The 12,443-nt window shown below is 44.6% G+C and overlaps 1 protein-coding gene across 4 annotated transcripts in view; it reads right to left on the minus strand.

Annotated features, from left to right (window-relative positions):
• Positions 1 to 2,189: 2,189 nt before the first annotated feature.
• The window catches only part of C4H1orf185 (chromosome 4 C1orf185 homolog), a 28,940-nt gene continuing 18,686 nt past the window's right edge, over positions 2,190 to 12,443 (minus strand). For 2 of the 4 annotated variants that reach the window (XR_006352772.1, XM_043963570.1), the window contains exons 2-4: positions 6,017 to 6,146; positions 4,205 to 4,238; positions 2,190 to 2,905 (exon numbers count right to left, since the gene is read on the minus strand). Coding sequence is in view for 3 of the 4 variants with exons in the window: in XM_043963570.1 (XP_043819505.1) it covers positions 2,289 to 2,905; positions 4,205 to 4,238; positions 6,017 to 6,076 (711 nt within the window). In the remaining variant the exon portion in view is untranslated. Of the gene's footprint in view, positions 2,906 to 4,204; positions 4,239 to 6,016; positions 6,147 to 6,834; positions 6,941 to 12,443 lie in introns of those variants that run through there. The other 2 variants (XM_043963567.1, XM_043963569.1) reach the window with 2 other exon arrangements.

The following is a 12,443-nucleotide window of genomic DNA, read 5'->3' on the forward strand; positions in this document are numbered from 1 at the left end:
TGAATCCAGGGTGGGTGCTTTATCCACTGCGCCACCTAGCCGCCCCCAACCCCATCATTTGTACAGAGGAAAAGCCCGAGGACCAGAGAGGGTGGGCGACTTGCCCAAGGTCACATGGGTCATGGACATCAGAATCAGGATGCACTCTGGCACCAAATCCCTGTATCCTGGATGGGGCTAGGGCTCTCAAAGACAGCCAGGGGGCATAAATTCTAGCAGGTCTGACCACATTGGCAAGGGAGGATGCTGAGCACAGCCCTCCATTAGTTCCGGAGTTTCTAGCCCAGCTAAGCCTTTAGCACCAGGTGGGTCATTGGGTGCCTCCTTTATTTTTGCTTCAGTAACTCACTAAGCCAGTCTGGGTAAAGATGAAGGGTCTGCAACTTGCCCCAGTGGAGGTCATCCCCACACTAAGAAAGGGGATGAAAGTTATCAAGGATAACTGCAAGTTATCTAGGTCCCAAGCACCAACAAAGTGTATTTTCAAACTGCTCAGGTAATCTCGGGAACTTTCAACAATAAGCTTTTTTCCCCCAGGGCAATTAGGGTTATGTGACTTGCCTAGGGTCACACAGCTAGTAAGCGTCAAGTGTCTGAGGTTGCATTTGAACTCAGGTCTTCCTGAATCCTGGGCTAGTGATTTCTCCACTGTGCCACCTAGCTGCCCCAGTAAGCTTAATTTTAAAGAACAAATCAGGTCAGATAGGCGAGTTACCTTGTATAGGTATCCTGTTGAGGCCCAGGTTTCTCTGGGAGATGTCACTTTTATAACCAGTAGGACAGCAAGGGGGTCATAATACACCCTTCTAAATATGTGAGATAATAAAACCTAGGTGGGAATTACTCTATGGAGAGAGTTCTACTGTAGCAAATATTCAATGAGCTTATTAGATAAGTACATCAAGATTCTATGGCTGCATTAGGGTGGTGACCCCTCCCCCCTTCCCCAACCCTATTCCCCCATACTGTAACCCCTCTCTGCTTTATGTTTGCCTTCCTCCACTCTGACTAGTGATTTCCTTGGCTTCCTTTATGTCCCAACTAAAAACCCCACCTCCTACAGGAAGCCTTCCCCAACCCTTCTTAATTATTTCATACATATCCTGTATCTAGTTTGTTTTGTGTGTATGTGTATGTATACGTGTATGTGTGTGTTGTGCACCCTCCCCCCATTTACATTGTCAGTTCCTTGAAGGCAGGAACTATTTTTTGCCTCTTTTTGTATCCCTAACACTTAGCGTAGTGGCTAGCACATAGTAGGTACTTAACATGTTTATTCAATTGAATTGATTGCCTTGAGTTTTGGGGCTGAAAATCCATCTACCCTCAGCCCCTATGATCTGGACCAGCTGGGCTCTTCAGAGACTGTTCTCATATAACCTCTGTCAAGAGTTCAGCTTGTCACAAAAACCCCTGGGAATTGTAGTTCCTCCAAGTTTGAGAAGAGAGGAAGCTAAAACAAGATCAGCCCTTAATCAGGAGGACAGAGGTTGTCAGGTGAGTTACAGAGAGGGATGGAGAGAAGAAGAGAAAGGTTGCATTGTCCCTTGGCAGCAGCTAGTGACAGCCACATCTGCAGTTCTCTTCTTTTAAGATCATGAGAGGTGACTTCTAAATGGACAGATTGGAAGATGTGTGTTTCTCCGTAGCAGGAGCACTGAGTGAGACAAACTAGTTGCAAAGAACTTGCAGTTCCACCTCTGCCTTACCTACCCTTAATTGTGTGTTTTTTAAAAATTCAGTGAAAGAATACATTTGTTGTATTTAACATTATTTCTCATAAACACCTGTGGTTGACACTGTCCTTATGTCAGCTGGTATCTCTTTGTTTGTGGCATGAAGAATCACAAAGGGGAGAGTGACTGTTCCTTATGCTCACCTGAGAACTCAACTGCCAGGCCTTCATTAGAACATGAGTCATTTCATAAATTTCTTTCAAGTGCAGAGGAACTATGAATGGTGGGCTATATTTTGTAAATCTGCCTTAGGGATAGGAGTCAATGTAACATGCAGAATTCAGAAAAGTAGGTATAGGGATTCCTCTCATGAAAGTAAAGCAGAAAAATAGCAAAACACAAGAATGTGCTGATAGTTAAATATAGTTTATTCACAAATAAGCTAAATCTGTGCTGGGATGCTTATCTTATACATTGGAGGCATGGTTTTAGGTTGTATGATCTTGTCTTAGACTTATAGGCCAGGGTAAGGAGGTTCTGTCTATTTTCAGGAGGTCCATTTTGAGTCACAGTCTAAAATGAGTTAATACTTAGGCTCAGAAATGGGAATATTCATTTTTGTTTGGCTTGATTGTGGTAGACAGCAGCTTTTGAGGCATTGCTGCCTGATTGTGGTAGACATGGAATGCTAGGAAAAGCTTTGGAGGGGTCATCCCTTGACCCTGGTGGGATGTCAGGAGCAGCACCGGAGGCATTGCTGCCTGACTGTGGTAGACATGGGATGCTAGGAGAAGCTTTGGAGGGGTCATCCCTTGACCCTGGTGGACATGGGATGCCAGAAGAAGCTTCAAGAGGGTCAGAGACTGATTTAGGCACCTGTACTTTCTGTTGACTTGTCTTTTCCACGCTGAGATGCTTTTGATCCTCACTGACTGTTACATCACACTGGACTTCTTCGAAGTTTTTGGCAGCATCCATGGTCTCTAGATACACCTGCACTCTGTCTACAAGATCATCTTTCATGCAGGAGGAGCAAAGGGAGCCCTCTTCATCGGAAAACCAGTCCTTAGAAGCTTCTATGCTTTGGCTATAGAAAGAGCCCAAGGACGATGCTGACAAGGAAGTCAGATCCTGGGTCATGCTCTCCTCATTGGAGCTGATGTCTGAGGTGTCTGAAGTTATGGATGTCATCACAAAGCCTGATTCCCTTCGCTTACACTTTTGAAGAGCTATAAAAATGACACTGAAGAATGAGAATCAACACCCCATCCTCGAGAACCAAGTTCTCATTAATTATACCAGCAAAGGGATTGGGGAATCTTTCTTGGTTGGAATCTATGGGGCAGTTCATAACAAACATCCCAACAGCATCTTGCCTCATCATCCATCATGCCTTAAGTACTCCTATTCCACCTAGGGAAGTGGGGGATTCTCTAGGCTTTTATGTTTACTAGAAAAGAAGGTCCATTTTAAGTGGAATTGTACACAGTGTTATACTACCTTGTCTCTGCAACAAAAGATTCCAATCAAGCTACTTATGCCTGGAAGGGAAACCTCTCCTCACCTTACCCCTTACCCCAAACACATAATAATCCCATAGTACCCAGTGGTTTTTTTTCTGATTAAGTCAATAAGTATTTATTAAGTGCCTACTATGCGCCAGATACTGTGCTTGGCTCTGGATTATCTGATTAATAGCTAAAAGGTTGTTTAGTGAAAAAAATAACATTTTCCATACAGTGAGTTTAAAATATACTGTCAATATACGGTTAAATTTCATAAAAATTGGTAAAGGTGAGTGAGTAGAGCCTTAGGCTGGCTCAGTTGACCTCATTGCCATGGATGACGCTCCTCCAGGGCCCAGTTTTGACAGGGGGACAGGGTTTAGAGGAGTAGCTCAATTGGTACAATCTGGATAGAAAGTTCCAGGCTGGCTGTGACCATGGCTTTCATCATCACTCACTTTCTCAATTATGGTTCCGAATGGACATGGATGCACACCCCAGCCCTGGACTGATTCCCTTTTGCCAAAGTGGGGCCACGGAGAGGAGACACAAAGCCAGGCTAAACACCATGGGTACTACCATGATACCCCTTTTTCTGCACTCAACCTACTGTGCTGCTTCTCACCCTGCTCTGCTTCACCATCACATCATCAGTCAATAATAAGCATTTATTAAGCACTTAAAATACATTAGGCATTAGTCTAGGCTCCTCCCCAGTAAATGCCTCCTTCAAACAAAGAGCTAATGCAATCAATCAGCTTTGGTGCCCAGTGGATGAGGCCTGCCTTCACTCTCTTTTGTCTCTATCCCCTAGAGTGCTCTATTCTCCCTATTATACTTTCTCAGCTCAATAACAAACATTTATTATGCATCTACTGTAAGCAATACACTGAGGAATGCCATGACAGGACGACATACCCCTTGCCTTCAAGTTTACAATCTCATCCAAGTCCGAAGACATGGACACAATATAATACAAGTTAGAATATATTTCAAGTACATAGGAGTTTTTTTGTAAAGTACCTTCTTGGAGTTCAAATTCTTTATCGGTTGAGACCTGCGACAAAACAAAATATTATTTGCTACTTTCAAACTGAAAAAAAACCCTTTTAAATTTATGTCCACAATGATTTCCTTTTATGTGGTTATGTTGTCTGTATGCAAGGGTGAGACCACAATGCTTATACTGCACTTTTATTAATGACTTTTATTTTGTAAAGGACACTTCTTGGTTGATAACAGGATAACAAGCATTTATTAGGGGCCTACTATGTATCAGGCACTGTGCTAAGTGCTGGGAATCAAGGAACCTGATGAAAGCCTTTCCAAAGGGAGCTAAGGGAGTAATCTTCTGTGGCCCAATTTTCCCAGAGGCCAGTGAATGATGTCACTGTAGCTCCTCCAGTTTTGCTTGGTATTACGTATATGGAGGAGGAACTGGCAGAAAGATGTGGCCTTTCTATTTGACTAATGGAAGAATAAACATTTTAAAAATAAAACAAGGCAATTAAAGTAGTTTTCTTAGGTGACAAGAAATTATTTCATCAGGGGCAGCTAGGTGGCACAGTGGACAGAGCGCTGGCCTTGAAGTCAGGAGGACCTGAGTTCAAATCCAGCCTCACACATGTACTTCCCGTGTGACCCTTGGGCAAGTCACTCAATCCCGATCGCCTCCAAAACAAAGAAATGATTTCATCACACTTTACTGTTGTGAATGCCCAAGAGTCCTAAGTGTTGGATGTCACTGGCCGATTCAAGGGCCTCCCAGACAAGGTGTCCTCTGCTCTGCTCCAAGAGGCCCCTGGTAGAGCTCAGGCCTTTCCCAGAAGGTTCTGGGAGAAAGTTCTTTCTCAGATGGAGCTGAAATCCACCTCGTTGAAACTTCTGTGACTTTCTACAGAGAATCCCAGAATCTCACAGTTAGAAGGGATCATGATGATTTCTAACCTCACCTATGCCTGAACAAGAAGCCCTTCACTGCATCCCTACCACTCAGCCACCTACCCACATAGGGAACTCACTACCTCCCCAGGCATGATCTGCAGAGAACAAATCTCCTCCCTCCTTATGGGGAAAACCCCTTCAATGTGGGAAGGCCTGACCCTAGGTCTTCTCTGTTCCAGGCTAACATCTCAGTTTCTAGGCCTCTGACCACCTTGACTGCTCTCCTCTGGACATGGCCTGGTTTGTGAGTGTCCCTCTGAGGGCCTGGGGCTTCTTGGGAATCATGGGCCTCTCCTGCAGCCTGAATGCCTCAGGACTCCCAGGCTCTGAGTTTCAGCCCTGCCTTAGCCCGTGTCTACTGCTGTTGGCTCCCTATAATTCCTGACTCTCTACAAACCCCTACTTTGTAGGTTAGGGGAGGGGTTTGAAGGAGAAAGAATCAGGATCCTAAGGGGCCCGGGATATAAATACAGCAGAGAACGAAGTCAATTACCAAGCATTTACCAAGCACCTGGTCTGTGCCAGACACTGTGCTAGGGGCTTCAAGTACAAATACGAAGATGGAAACGAGCCCTGCTTACAAGGAGCTTATATGATGATGTTGCTCGGAAAGTCTCCTAAACACCCAGGTGAGGTTCTGGGGGAGACTGAAGCGCTAAGGCCCCTGAGACATAAGGTAGTTTAGGAAAGTGAAACGGATGCTCAGTCCTTTGGATGACCTTGACTTTGGTGGTAATATAGTATAGAGCTCAAAATATGAGAATAATAGGTTCTATATGATCACGCATCACAATAATAAGGGAACAAGAAAGAGCAACAATTATTTTATGGGAATGTTATAATAAAACAATCTGCATGGCTACTTGATGAAATGAAACCCTTGGGTCCTACCTGTGATTCACCAGAATGAAAACATCGAGACAGAGAAACACCACGGAAACGTGAATCCATTGTGCTATCAGATGATTTCTTCAGGCATTTTCTATCAACTACTTTAACTCTGGAAACTTGAAATAGTTCCCTGAAAGAGGTTTTAGAGAGGATATCATTATACGTACAAGAGAATACCAATTAACTGCTTTTAAAAACAAACTCCTTTTCTCCTGCTTATGCAGTACATAAGGGCTTTGGTGTTTGGTCTATATCTATTTTCCAGTATTCCCACCAGTCTCTGTCAAATAGTTACTTCTTGCCCCAACAGCTGAGATCTTTGGGTTTATCAAACACTAGGTTACTCTATATCCCACTCATCAACCTCTCCATTTTTTATCAAGTACCAAATTATTTTGATGATTATGGCTTTGTAAAATAGTTTGAGATCAGGTACTTTTAGGCCCCTTCCTTCCCATTTAAAAAAATGGATTCCCTTGATATTCTTGCCTTTTTGTTCCTCCAGATCAGTTTGATTATTATATTTTTTCCTCAGCTCTAAGAAGCAGTCCTTTGGTAGTTTGATTGTTATGGCACTGAATAAGTAAATTACCTTAGGTCGCATTGTCATGTTGGCTCAGCCTGTGAACAATTAAACAGCTAGTAATTCAAAACTAAGCAACTCATCATTTCTCTAATTATTTAGATCTACCTTTAAATTTTACCCTTTCTCAAGGCCCCAATCATGAAATACATACACATGTAGGCATTTAATGCCTTTGAAACCCACGCACTGAATTTGGGGTAGTAAAGCATGTGAACCAAAGCTCCCACCATACCTCCGTTTGTAAAATAGGAAGCCGACCACTATTGACAGAACAATGAAGGCCACCGCAACAACAACGACCCCAACCCCGAGAAGGGAGGCTAAGTGGTTCAGAAAACCTAGAGACAAAAAACCAGAAAAGATCATTCTTAGTCATGGATTGACACACTCAGGTGAATCAGCATGACTAAGGGAGGTGAAGTCTTGAAGTTCAGCCCATCTGTACAACAATATTTATTGCAGCTCTTTTTTTTAATAATAGGAAAGAATAAGAAACTAAGGGAGTACCCATCAGCTGGAGGATGGCTGAACAAATCATAGCATATCAATAGGACAAGCTGCGACGGTGCTAGAAGACATTTTGAAAGAGGACGTCAGTCCAGTGGGCCTCCATTGCTGTTGTTTAGTTGTGTCTGACTCTTCCTGACCCCATTTGGAGTTTTCTTGGTAGAAGGACTGGAGGGGTTGCCATTTTCTTCTCCAGCTCATTTTGCAGATAAGGAACTGAAGCAAATAGGGTTCAATGACTTTCCCAGTCACATAGCTAGTAAGTGTCTGGAGCAGGATTTGAACTTGGGTCTTCCTAACTCTAGCTTCTATCCACAGTGCCAACTAGCTGTCCAGGCATTTATTAAGCACCTACTTGGTACCAGGCACTGCGCTAAATCTGGGGATAGAAAGGAAGGCAAAAGATGGACCCTGCCCTTGAGGAGCTCACAGTCTAACAGAGGAGACAACATGCAGACAACTATGCACTGTGTCTATGACATAGGCAGGATAAATTGGAGATAATCAATATATTTGAAAGCTACAAATTGAATTTATTTTATGCTAAAAAAAGAAAAGCTGTATCTAATAGATACCTGCTATCTCATGTACAAACTTCTCTTCTGCTCTATGGAAATGCCCATTTTATTTGGTGTTGGAGTACAAAATAAAAAAAGGAACCTCAGTCTGTGCCAACTATACAACAAAACAAGGTTATGTACAAAGGTTAGATTTTCAGGTTGAATGAATTATCATGCACTAAGTGCTTACTGTGACTACATACCACCTTCTCCACCTTGTGCTTCCTTTCCTGAGTAAGTGACTGGGTATCAGAGGAGGTGGACATGTCCAAGACCAGGGGCAGACCATGTGGGTGTGAGAGACCAGGAGGTGTTGGGCCCACTGAGTGAAGCTGACTGGAAGCCAGGGAGTTTCTTCATCAGAAAACAGATGGCCACTAACAAGAGGATATGTGTGTGTGTGTGTGTGTAATCCTGTGGGGACTATGCTGTTGCACTCCTTTGCTTGCTCAGATTGACCATGGACTATAACTTCTGGGTCTAGAGCCATTCTATGTCTGGAATGGGGTGTCACAGGGGGACTTCCAGGGGACAACAGCTGCTCAGGAGATGTCTTATTATGCATTGTGTTCTCTGGTTATTGTGCCCTTTTAAAGCCCTTCACAACCTGGCTCCAACTTTCCTTTTCTGCCTCTTTAGATATTACTCACTCTCCTGCGCTCTGAGATCAAAGCCAAAATGGCCTTCTCTCTTCCTTACATGGGACACTGTGTGTCCCAATTCCATGCCTTTGCCCCGACTGTCACCTATGCCTGGCCTGCCCTCCCTCCTCTCCTCCACCTCATATTTCCTTCAAGACAAAGCTCAAGGCCCTCTTTCTACATGAAGCCTTTCTTGAGGCTTCTCCTCACTTATTTTATAGTGAACTACTTTGTATTTAAGCACCTGTTGTCTCTTCTGTAAGACCACAAACTCTTGGAGAACAGGGATTGCTCACTTCATTGTATTTGTATTTTTAGTACCTAGTGCAGTGCCTGGTCCATAGTAGGCTTTTATAAGTACTGATTAATGGATCGATGTACTACTGAGGGCTGCTGTTTCTATTATTGGTTCCAGGGACTCTCATCTCCTTTTGCATAGAACTAGTGCCATGACACTAAGGTCATGTGACTAGTACTTATTGAAATACAGCCACTTCAAAAGGAGGTGGGATTAGCTAGCAGTGTGGGGGCTCAGAGCTAATTGAAATGGGTAGATCATTCCCCTTGAAAAGGAGTCCCTGCCACCTTATACAGAGGGGCAGAGGTAAGTGATAAGTCATAGGTAGCTTTTGGTTACCATAAGAGAACACAGAGATTATCCAGTATGCAAAATCCACCAGGGTGAGTGTAGACTCTGCAGTAAATGGCTATCAACGCCACCTGGTGGTTAAACTGTGAAAGCACCTCCATTACCAGGGTCTCACTGAGATGATAATAATATAGTATCAGAGTCCTATGTGATTAACTCATATATTCTGAACTGGGGGTGCTAGGAGGTGAAGAGAAATCCCAAGCTGGATTTCTGAGGATTTCTGAGTCAGCATTTCAATGGATCTATGATCTCATCAATCCTGGGACGTCCTCCAACAGTGCAGATCACAGCCCATCCACACTTTCTCATCCTGTGCGACTCCTATTCATGTTCCCCTAAAAATCCTCCACAGAGAGCCTACCCAGAATGCCATGAGTCTTCCACAACTTGTAGACACCAATATAGCCCAGGGGTTGTCCATCTCTTGGCCCTTGCCCTTGTGACATGCCTGGGCTACCTCCATTGCCAGTCATTTATTTTTTAGGAGATACCCTGTATGCTGCTTGTTTGCATCAGCTGTCATTCAGATCACCTGCAGGTTTGATTTTTTAGAGTCTGGGCATTCCATTAGTGGCAGGCACATGGCATCCCTAAACGAACCCTGAAGGAGATGGGTTTTAGTTTTGGGGAAAAGTTTTGGATCCCTGCAGTTGTGCACAGTTTCCCAGATACAATACAACTGATTTTCTTGTTCCTCTTCAGTTCTGGGCCCAGCTAATTTCCCATGGACGATGTCAGCAAGTCAGTTAACCCTGTCTGCCTCAGTTTCTTCATCTGTAAAATGAGCTGGAGGAGGAAAAGGCAAACCACTCCAATATCTTTGCCAAGAAAACTCTAAATAGGGTCACAGAGAGTCAGACACAACTGAACAATGACTAAAGAACAATTCAGTTCTGGGCCCAGCTAATTTCCCATAGACAATGTCATCTCAGAGGGGCTGTTCTTACAACTGAATACACAGGTCTTGACAGTAGGCATTGTTCATTCACTTGGATTTCTAGTTATGGAGTTATACCAGATTCTTTGGATTGATTATGGGGGTATGGGGGGCATGCACAGTATTCACTTTCTGTTGCCTAGCCACCTAAAGGCTTCTAAGCCCCCTTTTGGAAATGCTTGATGATGAATAATGGCTGGTCCCTGAACCCTAATTCAGAACTTACACAGATATTCAAGCACTATTTCCCATTGGTTTACTTTGGGGTGATGGAAAACCTTGGGCTACTGAACTGGAACTAAGTACATCTAAAAGCATGGACACACAAAAGCTTTCTCTGTTTTCTCCTCAGTCCTTAGCATGGGACCTGGTGCAGACCAAGTCCTTGATAAATGTATATTGACTTGTGAAGCCTCTTCCATGGTGACTTTTGAGTGAGGAGGAAGCCATGATCTAATTCTCGGGGTAGGGAAAAGGGTAGCAGGCAATGCCAGCTGCCTTATCTCCCCAATCCAGGATCCTACAATATGATCCTGGGGAGCAGATGGGATTACGTAACCTCTGTTAGTGATGTTTGAGAAATCAAGGAGAAGGGCCAGAAGCAGAGTTTCAAAAATTGAGAAAGGCAAATTTTTGCAGCCTGGTCCAACAAGTGTGTGCCAGCAGCTATTCTAGGGCTTGGTGAAGAAGCATGGCCATAGTAGGTGGAGTGTTTGTGAAGGAGCACAAGTGCACACAAACCACCCAGCCAGCAGCCCTTTTGGCTGCCCCACCCTCTGCATGCTCAGCCCATCACTGCCTTCCCTGGTTTTCCTGTGCCTCCTTGTGGCACACATGCCCACCAGCCTGCAACTACCTACCTATACTTCCTTTTCTTGACTGATCTCCCTAGCAAAGATCACACATTAAAACCCAATCCAACCAGGAGCCCCTGCTCCCCAAAGCTGCTCAAAGTTGGCTGGCTGCTGCTGCTGGAGCCCGCTGCACAGTCCATGACATTTGGTTCACTTTACCCATGAACAATTTCCATCCAACCCCTACAACCATAAAAGGACAGTGGAAAGGGCAAGACCTTTGTTCCCACCCCTGCAGGCTTCTGTGGCCACTCCAAGGAAAGAGAGGCAACTTTGTAAGAGCCACTTGATTGGGGCCAGCTGGAGAATGCTGGTTTGAACAAACTGATCCAGACCCACACAAGCAGGAGGCCCACTGGCTCAGCCTGCCTCTGGCTTGGGCTTCCCAGGGCTTACTCACCCAGTTTACTTAGTTTACTTGAGAAAATTTGGAAGCTGATCCCTTAGTTCAAGCCAGACTGTAACCAGAAATTTAAGTCCTAGGACTTTCTCACAGAGCTGGCAAAGATGAAATTCCTGCTTTGGTGGCTTTAACCAGTAGGTAGCACAGGTGGCTGCTTCCTGGGGTATCCTCTCACCCAGAAGGTTTGCACATGCTCCCCTTCTACCTCTCAGCTCTTCTTCTTTCTATGGGTGCTGCCCCTTGTTGACTAGGGCCTATGTAAATTTGTGAATCTTTTCCAACAGAACATAGCTCTGAGCCCCCACCTGCTGGCGCATCCTGTCTCTTGTTGAAGAAGATGCTCTATTTTAGTGAGGGCAACTCTCATGTCTTTGGCCTAGTGAAGGTGATTCCAAGAAAACACTCTATTTTATGGAGGGCGACTCCAATGCTCTTGGCCTAATGAAGGTAGTTCCTCACAGAAGCAGACACACAGGTTACAATACTGCAGCAGTGTTTTTGCACTACTTCATATTGATAAGTAAATAGTACTTAATAACAAGGAGACAATGCATGGTAATAAACCATAAACATATACCAAATAGCTGCAAGTTCACTGATCTCCTAGACCCTGGAACTAAGTCCCTCTCCCAACCCCAGACACAGGATTGATCTGCCGGAGTTCTAGGCAACATACAGTTTAAGCGCTCGCTTGACCAGGAAAAGGAGTATAACAATGTAGTTTCTACAGTGGGGTTGACTCATACTTTCCATGGGATTGGTCATCAGGTACATATGAAGAAACTCTGGACTCCAGGTCATGGCTCACTTATACCCTTAGAGCGTGGAATGTAGGAGCTGGGGAGAACTGGACCTTGGTAGGGTTGGTATTTCAGCCTTCTGGGCTATCTGGCCTCATCTGACCACAGCTTCCCCTTCACAGAGCAAGGTGAGTAGAACCAGCCTCCAGCCCCAGCAAGGAGCTGCCCCACTGCTGGGTGTCTCTTTGTCCATTTCACTTGGACCTTCACTACCATTCTCTCTTGCTATTCCATCACATCATTTCCCCAGCCCGAAGCGCCTCCTGCTCCTCAAAGCAGGGGAGGAATTGACAGAGAGTGAGGGGACTTCCACTGCCCCAGAGGTGGAGAACTCCTCACTGGTGGGCTTGGAAGGGTTCCTAGAGGAGTTGCAGCAGATGCTCAAGCATCCACCAAGATCGATTTTGCCACTCTGGCAGGAAGAGTGGCCTGGGAATTGCATACCCTAATATCTTTTGGGCCCTGGTCAATATTTCAACTAGTCCTT

This window comes from Dromiciops gliroides, chromosome 4 (assembly GCF_019393635.1).
Source record: "Dromiciops gliroides isolate mDroGli1 chromosome 4, mDroGli1.pri, whole genome shotgun sequence".
Lineage (NCBI taxonomy): Eukaryota > Metazoa > Chordata > Mammalia > Microbiotheria > Microbiotheriidae > Dromiciops > Dromiciops gliroides.